The 18,312-nt window shown below is 36.4% G+C and overlaps 1 protein-coding gene across 2 annotated transcripts; it reads right to left on the bottom strand.

The window, feature by feature from the left end:
• Positions 1–298: 298 nt before the first annotated feature.
• LOC104219947 (putative late blight resistance protein homolog R1B-14) lies at positions 299–6,089 on the bottom strand. Of its 2 annotated transcripts, none has more exons than XM_070160463.1 (3): positions 5,551–6,089; positions 1,693–3,940; positions 299–518 (listed from the first exon to the last, which is right to left on the bottom strand). In XM_070160463.1, the coding sequence occupies exons 1-2, from the start codon at positions 5,986–5,988 to the stop codon at positions 1,724–1,726; spliced, it is 2,655 nt and encodes an 884-aa protein (XP_070016564.1). In that variant the 5' UTR covers positions 5,989–6,089; the 3' UTR covers positions 299–518; positions 1,693–1,723. The 2 variants fall into 2 exon arrangements, with proteins under 2 accessions (XP_070016564.1, XP_009769019.2); XM_009770717.2 differs by lacking the exon at positions 299–518 and adding an exon at positions 571–823.
• Between the last annotated feature and the right edge of the window lie 12,223 nt (positions 6,090–18,312).

Genomic DNA, 18,312 nt, shown 5'->3' with positions numbered 1-18,312 from the left:
CTCCCCACCCCGCACAAAAAGAAGTTTTTTTTTGCTTTTGTTTTTGTAATTTTTTGAATTTCTGTTTTTTCATTTTACTACATCACCCCCCATCTACCCATTCCAAAGTTATGAGTTCTGAGATTTATGTGTTTGGAAGGTTACGGGTTCGAAAGTTCGCGGTTTCGAATGTTTAACGATTTGGAAGTTTGTGAAATTTGTGGATTCGGAAGGTTGTTGGTTTGACGGTGATGGCTTCATATTTATTGTATCTAAATTATTTATGTATACCCTTGAAAAATTATTTTCCCTAAGTTGCGTACCAAACACCGAAAAATAAATAAGATTACTACTTATTTTCCAAGAAAATATTTTCTTGGAAAACATTTTCCTTTGTACCAAAGACACCCTAACATTTTCCACAAGGGTCTATCATACGCAGCTTTACCCTACATTTCTGCAAGAGGCTGTTTCCACGGCTCGAACTCGTTACCTCCTGGTCACATGGCAGCAACTTTACCAGTTACGCCAACGCTCCCCTTCAGTCCACAAAAAGAAAAAACAAGAAGATTCAAAGAAAAACAAAGAAAGAGCACAAAACAGGTAATTACAAGAATGAAGTCACAGTCAACATGGCAACAGTACAAATAAAAATGACATTCTCCAGGTTCTGCATTAGTGTGAAGATATCCAGATACATCAAATAAGATAAGAATGCTCCAAATGCAAATGGAGATGTTTATTTGGACTTCTCTTGTTAAAACCAGTGAGGCAAATGTAGTAGCAAGCAGAAGGGTTGATTCATCGCCGAGTCCCTCCATAGTATAAGAATTGACAAAAGGCACTGTGCAAATCAATGCATGATCAGCTGTCAGTATCTTAAGTGGACATTGGCTATGCACATACTACCGGGAGAATGGAAACTATAGAAGCTATTAAAGAAAATGAAATGATACTCTATAATGTTTGTCCTGATAAAGTCTGTTAAAATTCGGCTTTAGGCAGCACTAGCACAAATTGGACTTATCTCAATGCTTAAGCTGATCAAGAAATCGAAGACACACAACATCCTACGACGAATTTATCAGAAGATTAAAATGAATATACCTAAATGCCCTTGCTTTCAACTCATTGAAAGAACATACACTCAACGCTCACTTAAGCATTATTAGGTCAACCAGCAGTCAAAATAGTGTTAAGTCATCCAAAGTGCTATTTCTGCTACCATTACCGCGTAATGAATATATAAAATTGCTCACTAAAGGATACAAAAGTAGGAATTTGAAAGATAATAGAATCTAAGCTGATTTTTCAATCTGTTGACGAAAATCTTTTGCTGTGTATTTTAATTTGAAATTATCACATCAAAAGGTAGAAACAATTAAGAATACCGTCATAACTGTGAGTTGGAAAGTTGATTACAGGTGTTTGGAGCCTAATATAGCACCAAGATGAAACATATTAGGTGCTGAATAGTTGAACTAATAAATAGAATGCAGTGTAGAACTGATATCTAAAACATGTTTATAAGCTCTTCACAGTTGTGTGGAAACATTTCCATTATTACCCTGTGCCTAAATCCTAATTATACCTTACAGATATCAAGTACAAGCTAACACATTAATTTCACGCCAACTCAATCGGACTGGTAATTATAGGAAATTTAACAGTGGAACAAAATCATTTGAAGACAAAGGCAGATTTGAAGCTAACCTGTCTAGTGTCAATGAAGCAGTCTTTAAAGTTACAATCCGAGATCTGGAGGAAATAAAGAAAGCTTGAATCCGCTGCCAACTTTTTCTTGTTTCTTCTTTAGTATTGCTCGTGCAGATCTAGCAGCAGACACACTGGTACTCTGGAGTTCCATTAACTGGAGGTTTTCCACATCAGCCAGTTCAGCTGGTAGTTCATTAAGATTATCACATGCTATAAGAACAAGGCGTTTTAGTCGTGGAAAGTTCCCCGATGAGGCCTTCCAAGAAGATAGATCTGTCCTTTCAATCCATAGGACCTGCAGACGAGGAAAACCACCATCCTTTGTTTCCCATGACTGTCCCCTAAACGCATTTTCTTTCAACTTCAGCACTTCAAGGTACTCTAATAGACCTAATATAGACATATCTTTCCATTCGAACCACGTATCTATCAGAGTGAGTGTTTTTAGCTTCTGAGGAAAAATATATGCTGGAGGAAGGTGTAGCTGTTTTCTACTTTGTCGAGTATCATTTACCAACTTCAGCTTTTCGAGGCAATCTAACTTTCCTATGTTGCTGAACAAACCAGAACTGGACCCGTCCTTACTGGTCTCTAGAAGTGCATCTATTTTTCCACGAACACCTAATTTCTTGAGATTAGGAGTTCTAGTAAAAACTTCTGCCGTGCAGCATTCAGGTGCTATAGTAGAAAGTGTTTGTAGGCAACGATTCACCAAGTTTTCCTTGCTGCTCTTGGGGCGCTTAGGGGAAGGCAATGTAGCAGAGGCGTTCGTGCACACATGCCTTAATCTTGTCATATTCCAAATGTCTGCTTTAATGTCAAGAGTACCCTGTTGTGTCTCAATTATAAGTGTTTGTACATTCCAAAGATTCCCAATGTTTGTAGGAATGGTCATAATCGAGTCAGTTGAGAAAGCAATGTACCTCAAATGGAATAATTTGAAGAACTCTCTAGAAAAACGACTGAACTTGATTGATTCAGCATCGAGTACCCTAAGCAAGGGAAAGGCTCTGGGGATGGCTGGTATTTCACCTAAAGGCATCTCAAATTTTTTTGAGGCAAAGCATAAGAACGACCTAACATGCTCACCAAAGGGTTTTGTTGACAAGAATTCAGAAACAGACGAATGAATGCACAAGCGACGATAAGTGGCTAACTCTTGTTTCTCTGGAAAAGAATGTTCTTGCCCTCGTTTGATTTCTTGAAAAAGATTTTCCTCCATCATAGCCTCATGTCTGCAGAACTCATGCAACATGTCATGAACACGACATGTTTTGATTTGACCACTAGAACTCCTTTGCATTACCATCACTAAGTTCCTATTGACAAGATCATTCAAGTGGTCCTCTGCTATATCCTCTAGAGTCAATGGTCCTTGGTATTGTATGAATCCTTCCGCGATCCATAAACAAATCAACTTCCGAGCTGAAATTTCAGAACCGCCAGGAAAAGCCCCACAATATAAGAAGCACGCCTTTAAATCATAAGGCAAACGATCATAGCTCATCTGCACCAATTTCTTGCAGTTCTCTGGATCTCTATTTATGAGGTGCTCACCCACACTGTCAGCCACCAGCTCCCACTCCCTTGTCGTCTTTCCTTTGTCTATCAAAGCTCCGGCAATAACAACTATTGCAAGTGGTAAGCCCCTACATTTTTTGGCTATACTTTTTCCAGGTAATTCTAACTCAGATGGACATTTTTCCTTGTGAAAAACTCTCTTCTCAAGTAGCTCCCAACTTTCATTTTCAGTCAAAAACTTTAGATCATGAGGTTTATCATTGCAGCACTTAGCCACATTGCTTTGTCTAGTAGTCATCAAGACTCTATTCCGTTTATTGTTATTGGGGAAAGCAATTTTGATGCGATTCCAAGCTTCTCTTGTCCACACATCATCTAAAACAACAAGATATTTCCCACCCTTCCCAAGAAGCTCCTTTATTTCATTTGCTAATTCCTCCTCTGGTGTATCATGGTATTGTTTGGTGTTTCGAGTGAATTTGCTGATGATGTTGAGAAATATTTCCCTTCTGTTGAATGATTGAGAGACATATACCCATATGCGGTTGAAAAACTCATACTCAACTGTGGGATCCTTGAAAATCTTATATGCCAAAGTTGTTTTTCCAAGACCAGGCATACCAACGACTGGCACAACATAATCCGATCCTCCAATGAGACGATCAATTACAGTTGTCGCTTCCTCATCAAAACCTACCACGTCGTCTTCCTCTACTACAGGGACCTGTTTTTAAAGAAGAAAAAAGTCACAGAAATGATATTAGAATTGTCTTTTAATAAAAGATGAAAAAACACGATATTGAAACAAACGTGCTAATGTAAGTAGATTTTACGAAATGCTGACATTATGCATGTGGCGATTTAACACATATATAGCCATCCTTGGAGTGTTATGCTTTCTTCCCTACTTTCTTTGTCAGATAGATGAAGGTGACTCTATTTACACAATACACAGAGCACATCAGTTTATTTTAAGTCCTAGTAGAAAGTCGGCTCTCAATACAACAAAATTCTTAACGCGATTTTGGTTACATGTAGATTCTAGCAGAAAACAACCATCTTTATGTTAAAAAGCAACAAATTTGATGGCAACCACATTTCAAAATCTATCAAAATCTTCCTTTTAGGTTGGAATACTTTAGCTTTCACAGTGTTACTTTTTCTTTCATATATTCATACATCTATTTTCTCTAATTTCAAGTGCAGGGCATACAAAAACACGAAACTGTTCTATCCTTTCCGAATTACTTAGTCCAATCCTAATTGGTTTAAACTATGAAGTAACATAAACAATATTGTGAACACCAAACCTGTGGTAAAACTTTAAGTTCTTAACATATCTCAATGCTTATTTATATATTGCGCTTAATATACATAAATACCATTTGATACATAATCGACGTAACATTTGAAGAATCATTATACAATTTCCATACTGTATAGCCTCTTCAATCAAAGTAATCAAGAGCAGATGATGCAACAAGAAGTCTATGACATTCACAATGAACTCAACGTTGACTGCCAGTCGTTTTTGGGACATAACTCAAACGAAGAACAAAGAAGCCAGTATAACATAATCTTTTTGAATTGTGAACATGGAGCACATTTTATTCACAGAAAGTCATATCATAGATATTTGAGAGTATCCCCTTTTCTCCAACGCTCAATCTGCTTGTCATTAATACAATTCAACCACTTCTTGATGGTTTTTATTTTATAAAATTTTAACATAAGTTGTCTGAAATTTTTTGCCGTTTTCAACACACTGCTTTACTTTTTAGCAATTAACAATAACAACAACAACAACGCCACAATCCTAAGCAAGTTTGAATCTGCTATATGGATTCTCACTATCTATGTCGCACTATTCAAGCTCATCTCGACTCAATATTTTATAAAATAAAAATGAAAAGCACTAGACTAGACGTTCTTTATAATTTCTAACATAAAGAAGGTACTAATACAACTAGCAGGGGCATATGTAGAGTTCAACTTATAAGTTCACCCGACCCAATAACTTTCGCTCAGACTTTGTATATCTTAAGAATTTTACTAAATAAAAGGGCAACCCGATGCACTAAGCTCCCGCTATGCACGGGGTCTGCTGAAGGACCAGACCACAAGGCTCTATTGTAACCAGCATTACCCTGCATTTCTGCAAGAGGCTATTTCCATTACTCGAACCCGGACCTGCTGGTCACATGGTATCAACTTTACCGGTTACGCCAAGGCTGCCTTCTAAATAACTACAAATAATTGATTTCGAACCCAATAAATCAAATGAATAGTAGTAATAAAATTTCGAAGTAAAGACCACAAAATCCACTCTCATACCTTCCTTTCCTGAGCACCTTGGTTGGGATTATCATCAGAAGTAATAGCTTGAAGTCCATAAGCATCATTTTGACGAATTTCCTTCACCCTTTCCCTTATAATTTTAATCTCATCAGCAACCCCTTTAGCCCTAGCAACATGAGTAAGATGAAACCACTGAGCAAATTTGTTCTTATCGTCATGTCTCTTAGCTTCAATAACAAACTTATCGATTGAATCTTCAGCATCATTTACCACTTTCCTTATCTTCTTTACTAGTGATTTCAAGACTTCATTGTCTCTCCTCGATTTAGCTGCTTGTCTGAGAAAAGCATTGAAATCATTCAGATCTTGTAGTAAATTTTCAACTTCACCCTTTATACCAATAATCAAGTCAGCGTTGTCAATTAACAATTGCATCAAGTTTTCTACTAGGAATTTCACTGCTACATCTGCCATGGCTGCAGCAACAAATTCCTTTGAGTTGACTAAGAAAGTAAAGTTGAGCAGAAAAGTCACTAAAATGGGAGCTGCCAAGTGCCAACCAATAATTGTAGAACTATTTAAAGAATGGAAAATTTTATGACATTTTGTCGTATCTGGTCTTTTCTTCTTTTTTTGGTCAAAAGGAAGAACATATATTATAGATAGTTAAAGAGTACTAGTACATCAAACGTGATGCTACGCACGCATCGTAGTAGCTAGACTAGAGTGCATAATAGGAACTACAGGTGCCCTAGCATGGGGATCACTACTAGGTATTGAGTCGATATTACATTAGTACTACAAAAACTAGATATAGTAGGGAGCAGCTGTGTTGAAACAAGTACAAGCCTCCTTTGTTGGGTGTCTTGTTGATTTTGCTGTAAATAAGGTGTAAAAAAAAGTGGTGGTTGTGCAAAAAGTATACAGGTAGGCTCTGCATGCATGCGTGGATCCATATTTAGCTAAACTGTCAGCAACACAATTCTACTCTATATATATATGTTGGATGGATGGGCTACCCAGCCGTAGAAGTAACAACTTGCAATCATTAATAATGTTAGTATAATGCATAGAAGTTATTTGAAACATACCCATGAGTTGTTGGGCATCTGTTTCGATGACAATTGGTGTGAAATTCTTTTGCACCGCTATTTTCAATCCCATGAGTAATGCAAATAATTCTGTCTGTACACTGGTACCTGATTTTGATTGTCCTGCAAAGCCCATAACCCAACTGCCTTGGTGGTTACGAAAGACTCCACCAATGCCATATTGTGTATGGGAAAATGAAGTAGATCCATCTATATAAAGTTTATAGCAATTTGCAGCTGGTGGATGCCATTTAATATATAAAGATATGGATTGACAATTCTTTTTTCTCTATTTGTGACTTGTTAAGTAATAATATTTTGTAACCGTAGTAATTAGTAATTGAATATTTAAAGGAAGTCGTTTATTTTCCAACCTGTGTTTATTCCTTAGAAACCATATATGCCATAGGGCAAAAGGTATGAATGTAGTAGATGGGATGTGATGGGGAGTGGATGATAGATGTGTATGAATAATGTCATGCAACCAATTGGTAGAATCCATTTGAAGTATAGTAGTGCACGAAGGTGGGAGAGATAGTTTGAGGTATTTACATAACTGGATTGCATTAGGGCAAGTGAAAAAAATATGTTGTATTGTTTCAGGTGCCAAATGGAATTGTGTACATATTGATGATGGTAAAATACCTAAATAGGAGAGGTATGCAGCAGTGGAAAGTTTATTATGGGAGATTAACCAAAGAAAGAAGGACAGTTTTGGTGGAATGTTTAAATGTCAAATCCAAGTGTAGGAAGAAAGTTGAATGGTATTAGGATTGAGTGATGTATAACAAGATTTAACAGAGTAGATACCATCTGAGGTAAGAGCCCCAAAAATTTGATCATAGTTTGTTATTGATAAAGGCATGTATATGTCCTTGATGCTTTGATCAAATTGATGTGGTAATAAGAAAGGCAATTTTTTCAAATGCCAAGCCTGGTTATAGTAGTAACTGGAAACTAGTTTTTTCTCCTCATATCTAGGTAATGGTCCAGTTATACAATTGTGAAGTGTGAAATTTGGTTTGATCCAAGGCTCAGACCAAAAATGCACATGGTTGTCATTGGTAAGGTTCCATTGATACCCTAAGTGACAATACAATCAACCCCGCATTATGTTTCTCTAGGTAGACGAAACATTTCTTTTTATAAGATGTTTTGCATGTAGATATATGTGCAACAGTACTTGTGCCCAAAGTTGATTAGAATTTTTAAAAAGTCGCAATGCAAGACTTGCGTGTAATGCTTTATTTTTAATGGAGAGATTTTGGATACTCAATCCGCCTTGATGTAGTGGTTGGGTTACAGTATTCCACTTAATAAGATGTAATTTTTTCTTTTGAGAAGTTGTGCCCCAAAGAAAATTTCGTTGATAGCGAGTAAGATGTGAAAGTATAGAGGTAGGTATAGTGTTATATTTAAGGGTGTTAAACGGGCCAGATCAGCCCGGTTCCGAACCGGCCCGGACCGGTAGAAGGGGGCTGGGTTGGGCTGGGTTAAGGGTGTAGGGTGGTTTGCACCGTTTACCTTCGAACTACCGGTTATCCGGACCGGTCAAACCCGGTCAATGAATAGTGTTCTTCAACCGGTTAACCAGCCCGGACCAGCCCGGACCGGTTTAACAGTAAAAAAAATTATTATTTTTTTAAAAACTGGGCCCAGATTTCTGACCGTTAGCAACGGTCCATTTTAGAATATGGTCGTTGCCCAACGGCCGAATTGCACAAATAGCCAATTTTGGGTTTTTTTAAAAAATTAACCCCCCTTTGAAAAACTATAAATACCCCCCCCCTCTTCCTCATTTCTTCACTCATCTCTCAATTCTCAATCTCAATTCTCATATTCTCTCATTCTTCAATCTTCATTCTTCACCTATTAAAGTTCAATCAACTATTTGACTATTTTTTTTTTTGGAATTTAATTTATCGTAGTATTCATTGTTTGAAGTTTGAACAATTGAACTTCAAAATTGGAACAATTGACGTTTCTTCGTAGTAACATTGGAGTTGCGAAATCATCAAGTGCTCAATTTAGTGCCGATTCAGTGCACTCCCTCCAACTCTTTCTCTTATTTACTATTTTATTTGCATATTTATTTGTTGCTAGTAGTTAAATTTTTACAAAATGTTTAATACTGCAAAAAAAGTCTGTAACAAGGTTACTAATCGGGGAAATAAAAAAAGAGGTAGTACTTCAGCTTCAACATCTGGTAGTAATTTAAATACCTCTCCAAATATTCCTGAAACATTACCTAATAATAATATAGATTATGAACAATTCCAGGAAGATTTTGGTATAGAAGATAATGAATTAGAAATGGAAGATGAGATACCACTTACACCTAGTAGTGTTGGAGCTGCTAGCAGGGGTGGTGGTCGTGGTGCTACTAGTAGACCACCTGTGGCCCCGATTAGTAATCGTAGAAAAAGAAGTAAGGTTTGGAAATGTTTTGAAGACATACCGAATAGTGATAGAGAAATGCAAACTTTGTAATGATACTTTTAAACATAAGACTAGAGGACAATTAGGGGGGACTGGGACACTTAGTAGACATATGAGAATTGAGTATCCTATAGAATGGGGATCTAATGGAGATGGAAATCAAGCAACTTTAAACCCTACTACTGGAGGTCTTGTAAAATATGATAAAATGAAGGATCGTGAGGAGTTAGCAAAACTAATTGTTTCGGGTTGTCTACCTTTTTCTTTTGCTTCTTCATCATATCTTATTATGTATATTTAAAGGATTTACAATCATTTATTTAAAGGTATCCCTAGAAGTACTTGTAGATATGATATCTTTAGACTTCATGGACAATATCAAACATACGTTATTTGTTTAGCCACCTTCCTTGTAGAGTTTCTCTAACTTCTGATATTGGTCATGCTGTTAATAAAAATGATTATTTGACAATTACATGTCATTGATAAATGATACTACTTGTATGCAAAAACGTATTATCGCTTTTAAATATGATGAAGATCAGAGTCATACTGCTGCATTTATAAGTAGTACTATTTGTGAAGTTGTTGAATTTTATAATCTCAAGAAAAAAGTATTGTGTATGTCTTTTGATAATGCTTCTAACAATAATGCCGCAATTTCAATATTAAAACTGCATTTGAAACCACCTCTTGATGAAAATTTTCATGTTAGGTGTGCATGTCATGTTTATAATTTAATTGTTAAAAATGGCCTTGATTTATTTTCGACTGAGATTACTCATGTTAGAAGAGCAGTTGGTGTTATTCAAGGAAATAATAGACAATCTAGAATAAAGGAATTTAAGAATAAGTGTGTCCAGTATAACCTTAAACCCAGATTCATGCCAGACGAAATTGTTACTAGATGGAATTATACATATATATTTTTAAAATGTTGCTACAAATATAGATTCCCAATAACTGAAGTTGCTAATGCGCATTGTACTGATCCAAACTGTATGTTAACAACTACTATTTGGGAGGTCATTAATGATGTTGTTAAATTTTTACATAAATATTATACAGCTACTGTTGAGTTTTCTGGAGCATATTACCCTACTATTACTATGGCTTTAGTACATATAGCTGAAATTTCTTTTCTACTTTTTGAATTTAAGAAGAAAGAAAAATATAGGGATGTTATTGAAAAAAGGATTAAAAATATCCCTATCATTTGCTAATGGTTTATAAATACCCTCCGTCCATCTATCCGTTCAAAAATACACTTCGTCCATCTATCCGTTCAAAAAGACACACGAAGTTAATTCTATTAACAAAAATAACCCTGCGACTAATGGCAGAACTGATGAAGTGTGTTTTTTTGAACGGATAAATGGACGGAGGGTAATAAACCATTTAGCAAACGATAGGGATATATTTGTCCCTTTTCCGTTCATTTAATGACATGACGTTTTTTAATTGGGCCACGGGGCAATCTTTGACTTGAACAAAAAATGGATATTATTTTAACCCGTTTACCTTATCCGACCCATTTACAAAAATGGGCAGTATCTATCACACCCATTCCCACTCATCTGATCTCCCCCTTTCTTCTTCTCCAATTGGAACATTGCATACACACAATAACAAATTAATTACAGAATATATAAAACCCAAAATCAAATAACCCGAAATTCAAACCAGATTTTGAAATTTCTCTAATCAAACTCAGGATAAGTATTGAAATTCTTAAACGGAAAATCAACAGATACATTTAGGTTGTTAAGTAAGAAGGATCAAAATAAACCAAAAATCTGAAATAAAAAAATTGGGCCCAAATGCTAAAATTGTCCAAACATATCAATCAAATCTAGGAGAAATATTGAAACTTTGAAAGGGACAAGTAAGGGAAATATTTGGATTGTTCATAAGAAGACAAAAGAGCCACGAAATAACAGAGGAAAAATAACTACATATAACTGATACAAGCACACAAGAAAATTGAAACCAAGGTGCTAAAAAGCTTGAAATTATCACATTCTAGGATAAAGATTGAATCTATAAAAGGTAAAAAAAGAAGTAAAGGGTTACCTTTGGGATGTTCATAAGAAGAGGAAGACAAAGAGCCATGAATTGCAAATGAAGTGAAAGCCAAAGCCATATTTTCAAACACAAAGAAAGATTTGTTTCAATAAAGAAACGCTAAAAATTCTTTGTGAGATGAGAGTGGGTGTTGGGTGATAAGGAAAAAGAGAGGAAAAAAGGCAAAGAAAAAGAAAGAAAATAATTAGGTGGGTCAAATAAATAGGTTCGGACCAGGTAAATGGATAAAAGATTGCAGTCAAAGATTGCCACATGGCCCAATTAAAAATCGTCATGTCATTGAATGACCGGAAAAAGGGCCAAAACTATCCCTTTCGTTTGATAAATGGTTTATAAATACCCTCTGTCCATCTATCCGTTCAAAAAAATACACTCCATCAGTTCTGCCATTAGTCGCATGGGTATTTTTATTAATAGAATTAACTTCGTGTGTTTTTTTGAACGAATAGATGGATGGAGTGTATTTTTTTGAACGGATAGATGGACAAAGGGTATTTATAAATTATTTAGCAAACGATAGGGATAATTTTGACCTTTTCCGTTGAAAAAATGCATGCAAAATTCAAAAAATATTTCTTTCCAATTCTTCCAATTTACTTAATTGGTGTTATTTTAAATCCTTCTATTAAGATGTTTGATTGTCACCAATTAATGAATGCTTTATATACTTATATGGAGATTGGACCAACTGAAACCCCAGATTTATATACTTGTATGAACAAGCCAAATGAATATTTACAACAATTATATAATTATTATGCAAATGTAATTGATGATGATGCTCTTAGTGTAGGCAATGTTAATCCCACTATGCATTGTACCACTTCTGCTACTGTGGATGATGAAGAAGGCCTTGATAGTTTTAATATTTTTTCTACATTTTCTAACACTCAAACCAGTGCAGGAATATTTATCAACTTCAATTCTACTTGCAGAAGCAAAAAGAGCCTCGCACAAAGGAATTTTTACCGTTGGGATGGTAGCATGAGAATGGAAAGCAATTTCTTGTTCTTTTTCGCTATGGCTCGGGACGTGCTGAATGTGCCAATTTCAACTGTTGCATCAGAGAGTGCATTTAGCCAAGCAAGACACTAACTTGGAGACACCCGTCACTCATTGGGAAGCAGTGCTTTGGAAGTTTTAGTCTGTTTCAGAGATTGGATTAGATCGGAATGAAGAAATCAAGGACGTGAAGATGTTGATAGCCCAGAAGATGAGGAACTTGGAGATATATTAACACATGGTAACCCATCCGAATTCAACACTCCAGAAGAAGGTCACTCAGTTCATATTGATTATGAAGAACTTACTAAGGCAATACAAAACCTTTGAATTTACTCTTTTTTGATTAATTTACTTGTTAAATGTAAACATTTCAATTTGTAAGTTTGAATTTTGAAATAAATGTAGCACTTGTAATTTATAAGTGCAATTTTTTCCCATCTTCCTTGTATTCTTTATATTTTTACTTTGTATTAATATAACATACAATAGTTATACAAAATATTAAAAAAATTAAAAATAACACTAAACCCGGCCCGGCTCGGCCCCATCAACTCGTAACCCTTACAGTTCAATTTTTACCCGGATGAACCCAAACCCGTTAAATCCGGTAGGCCCCAACCCGTAACCGGCCCGAACCATAACCCGTACGGGTACTAAAATTCCCTACCCAGCCTGACTCGGCCCACCCGTTAAACACCCATAGTTATATTTCATGAGATGGTTTGTCAGTTGGTTGAGAGTAGAGCGAATGAGTGTTGTCCTACCTGCTTTTGATAAAAATTTTGTTTTCCAACCCGCTAGTTTATTTTTGAAATTATCAAGTAAAAATTGGTAATCTCGTTTTGAAGGTAGTTTTGTAAAGATTGGAAATCCTAAATACCGTCCAAAGGTTTTCCCTTCCTTCATATGAAATAGTTGGAGAACTATTTGTCTCATTGGGACTGGACAATTCTTTGAGAAGAAAATATTGGATTTTTGGAAATTTATAGTTTGGCCTGAGTGAGTAGTAAAGTTAGCAAGAGTATCAACAATTGAATCACACGTGGCAGGGGTAATTTTTGCTGTGAGAATAATGTCGTCAGCAATAAATAAATGGGATAGTTGAGGTCCCCTTTTAGCAAGGGTGATGGGTTGCCAATCAACTGCTGTGTGGATTGTGCGCGAGACCATTTCAAGACAAGGATAAACAAATATAGCGATAATGGGTCTCCTTGTCTGAGGCCTCTGATAGGCAGGAAATATTCAGATGGATTGCCATTGATAATTATGGTTGTAGATATAGTAGTGATATATGACATAATTAGTTGAGTAAATGTTGGAGAAAATTGAATGGTAACTGTGAGCACGTGATTTTTGTTTACACGACAATTACTCCAAAAGAATAACAAATGGATTTGCCGTACAATTTTTGGAATATACGTGGCATTTTTTGTTAGCTATTTGTGCTTTTGTCCGTGTCTATTTAGCCTTATCCAACAAAAATACAAAAAATATATGTTGTGTGTAAGTTTAGGATATCATTCTACTATTCGGAATTAATTGAACCATAATCTGGCTATTAAAAGGAAAATCACAAAAATGCATCTTTTATTTTAATTCATCATTAAGTGATGTTATTTTAATTTAATGTTAATATGTGTGATAATTATTGTTTAATGTTTGTATAGTGTTATTTGACAATTTAATTAAGAAATTAAAGAAGAAAAGGATTTTTGGATTTGGGCCAGTTTGAATCAAATAGGAACATGCCCAAACCAAAAGAACCAGTCCAAATTCCCTTTTATCCAGTCCAGTTAGGCGGGCCACATGACTGTCCAAACGACGTCGTTGTGTCACCCTCAATTTGGACCGTTGATCTCACTAGATTGACGGTCCAGATCACTCACCCATAACCCCATTACCCGACCCGTTACCCGGACCAACCCCGACCCCAATACTAAACCAAACGACACCGTTTGATTAACCCTCAGATCCAGGCCGTTGATTTCGACTGATCTAACGGCCAAGATCAAGCCGTCCATCCCGTATATAAACCCTCATCTCGTACCCCGCCCCCTATCCAAGCACCCCTCCCTCATCCTCATCTCCCTCACCAGACCCCAAACCCTACGAAACCCTAGCGCCGCCCCCTTTCCCCTCACCATAAACCCGGAGGCAAGGACGCCGGTGACCACCACCTTAACACCCTAGGACCACCTCGACCCCCTGAACATAGATCCACTAACCGTGGGTCTCGAATCCTCCCCCAACTTCTCAAATCTTCATTTGAAGATTCGAGCCGGACCTCGACCTACACCAAACCACCCCAGATTCACACTAGACACTCCCCTGACCTCCCTCGTGACCAAACCAGGCTTGGTTTGGACCGAATCTAACCAGAAAAACATAAATCCCAAATCTGCCCTAAGAACCCTAGAAATCCATAATCTGGGTTTTGTCCATGTAAACAAGAAAGCTGAGGTCTAATAGATTTTAATCGAGGTGTTCTCAGTTGAGAACACTTCGATTAAAGTCCGTTCAACCCCAAGAAAGGTCGACTCAAAATCCGAGATAAGGCCTTCTGATTTTTCAAACCTTTAAGGTATTTCTGTTCTCTTTTTTTTGTCAGTTCATTTTATTGTTTGTTTTAGTTTGTTTGCCATGTTTAATTAGTTTTGTTTATTTCTGGGATTCCACTGCCAGTTATTCCCCATCTCCATAAGACCTGTTATTTGGTCGAGTGTTTATTCTGTTATGTTGAATCTGTATAGTAGTATACATATTTCAATTCAATTGATATCGTCGAACCAATAATGCCTGTAGTTTTCCCCTGTATCGTGCAAAATTATCAAGAACAGTTTTATGCCTTATTTTGCATTGTTTGTTTGGTCGACTGCTTGTCCTGTGTTATAATTAGTATAGTCGAGTCGATATACGTCATCAATTAGTTTCAGTTGGAATGATAGCAATTTGACTCAGGCTGTTTTGATTTACTGAAGCATTGGGGTTCAGTTTAGCTGTTTATTGTCACTGGGTATTAGTCTTGTTTAGCTAAATCAGAAAACATTTAAGGATTGATTCATAGCTACAGTCTAGGATAGGTCTCAAATTATAGTTTAATTGATGGCATTGTTTACTCATTTTCAACCTTGGGCAACATGTGCATTGCAGTGTAATGGACAACATGTGCTGTCAAGACATAATCCTGCTGCCCATACCTGTTTAAAATAATAAGAGATAAGTCCTTATAATAAGGAGAAAGGGCCTGTCAGGGGAATATCATGGGAGGGGGATTTTATTTTATCTGGGAGTGGAAAAACAGCAGGAGTGATCAGGGTTTTGAATTGTTTAACAGGCTGTAGATGGCCTGATTGAAGGCTATAAAAGAGAAGAGTTTCCATTAGTTAAAGCATAGAGAAAAAAGGCTAAAAAACTGGGAAGAAGATAGTAGAGAGTTCAGGAGATACACACATACACACACACAGACAAAAAAAATACACATATAAACACATAGAGAAAAATAGATACACAGATTGAGATAGATACAGAAGCTAAAAACTAGACAGAAAACATTTCTGCATTGAGTGAAACTTTTTCTGCAATCTACTGCTCCAACCTTGGTTCGAGTACGAGTCCATTTTGAGTTTGCATGCTGTTTGTTGCTACCTGGTTTTTCACAAATCTCTCGGGTTTCGTTTGAGTTGTTCCTGGGCACTTTGTTACTGTCACTGGCTGTTGTATTCGTTGTTGTTGCTGCCTTTCCTATTTGCTGTTGCTGTTGCTGATTTCTCTGCCTTCTGTTTTCTCCTTTTGCATTTCAGCCTCCAGGTACACACTTCTGAAACTATGGGTGGATGTAAGCTTGAATTGGATGTTTGAATTGAAATAAACAAAGAAATGAAATGTTCATATGCTTTCCCGATGTCTGTGATCAAGATGTAGTAATAGGATGAATGATAAAGTAGTTCGTGTTTGTTTAGTTTCATCCCAATTGTATTTACTTAGCACGAATTGGAATGTACTCGAACTTTATTTTGGGACAGTTAATTAGTACAGTGCTAGATCAATTAGGCATATGCCCATGTGTTTTAGCAATTTAGTTTGATTGTTGATGATAACATAACACAGAATATTAGCAGGCATTTGTATGTATCCCGTTGGATTTTTGAACTATTTTACCATAGTCCGGTTCAGTTTGATTCCGACGCATATGTCAAGCAAACTTCATGTCACGTTAGTTAGTGCCAATGGATTAACCATTAATGTCAACTCTCTCGTTTGAACTCCCTGTTTCAATATAGGTTCAATAGTGCAGTTTAATAATTAATGTTAGCATCGGCTCACCATTAAATGAAGTAGCTACTAATTTTATAGAATCAGTAGGTTTTACATATTTGGAGTACGAATCAATGCTGCAGGGTTAAAAGCTTTAATCTAATAGGCGTGAATCTAGCAAGATGGCTTAAAATCTAGATCTAATAAACTTTCGAATAAACACTAAGACTCAAGGTTGATGCTTATTTTGACTAGTCAAAAACAATTATTGGTCTATCCATGTACTTATGTGTCACTTAATCTAGTTATAGAGTAATTAATCTTCTTTGAATATATTCTTTTGTCGATTTTGTATTCCCTTATAATTTCAAATCTTAAGTAATATTCTTTTTTGTTAACATTCGTCTTAATCTAGTATGTAAAATGATGTGCTTGTAGCATGTTAGCTAAGTAAGATTTTCCTTTTTCTCTTCTTATTTTTAGAAACGAAATTAATAGAAATGTAGTCACTTTAGAATATCCTTAAAATAAATGAGACGAGCCTCGCCAAATAAAACGCAAATCGCGGGGCCCTCAATAATCGATCATAATAAATATTTGGAATTTGGAATGACTGTTTAGTGAATTTCACTGCCTTCCCCAAAGATAATAACGCGTTAGACTTTTTAGGCACGACCTAATTAAATTACATTCTTAAATTCGGGTGCGCATTTATGTGACCCAAATTTAAATCTCAACGGAGTCGAAATGTGTTAACAACTACGGGTGCATTGATTGTGACGTGGTTGGAGATGCATTTTCACGACGTTGCAATTTTATAAAAGATAAATAGTAATAATAAAAGCGTTTTAAACTTAATAAAAGCACATAAGTCATGACATGTATTTAAATCAGATATTTAGCCATTATAACAATTTAAGCGACCGTGCTAGAACCACGGGATTCGAGGGTGCCTAACACCTTCCCTCGGGTCAACAGGATTCCTTACTTAGAATTTCAGGTTCGCAGACTTCATTTGGAAAAGTCGAAAACTTCCTCGATTTGGGATTCAAGATAAACCGGTGACTTGGGACACCAAAAACCAAACCTTTCCCAAGTGGCGACTCTGAATTAAATAAATAATCCTATTTCGAATATTGTCACTTAAAATGGAAAAACTCCATTGCGCATCTATCCCTCGGGGTAGGCGCGCAAAAAGGAGGTGTGACAGCTCTGGCGACTCTGCTGGGGATTTGAACCCAGAACGTTGGTTCAGGGTTAAAGAATTCGAGCTTAGAATAATTGTTATATTTGGATTTATTATCTGATATTTATTACATGTTTTGGCATAACGTGCTAAATGTTGTTTACTGTTTTGATATTATCTGAACTGTATATAAATTGCGCCGAAACCCTTCTCTTCTTACCTCCGGGGAGAAGCTCGCTGGTCGAGACTCCCTATTCTGTTAGTGTCAATACCTGAAATAAGAAAGATGTCGGACAAGTTACAAAGCCGGACGATCTCGCGGGTCCCCGGTACGTAGCCCCCTCCTCGACTCGAGTTGTCCGCTCGGGTACACAGTCTAGAACATATACCCAGATTATAAACCTAGTATAACGAAACCTCATGCCGGATCCCTAGTAGGAACGCTTATTTGCATCATGTTGCACTTGACATAGGGGACTCAACACGGGGGTTGGGTCCGTCTAGGACAGACAACCTGAAATGAAAAGACCATCCTGCTGCATCCCATTTGTTTTGCGCATTTATTTGCTTCAGATCTGCATGCTGACCGGTTTCTGAAATAAAATAAAAAAATAATGAGGAAAAGAAAAATAGCAGTGTAGGGAGATAACTACTTATTTTTAGAAAAATAAAACCAATGTCCAAGTAGTGTCAAAACCTTGCCGAAATATTCTAAAAAAAAAATGAAAACAAATTTTG

Source organism: Nicotiana sylvestris, chromosome 10, assembly GCF_000393655.2.
Source record: "Nicotiana sylvestris chromosome 10, ASM39365v2, whole genome shotgun sequence".
NCBI classification, from domain to species: Eukaryota; Viridiplantae; Streptophyta; class Magnoliopsida; order Solanales; family Solanaceae; genus Nicotiana; species Nicotiana sylvestris.
This window is presented reverse-complemented; position numbering and strand designations above follow the sequence as displayed.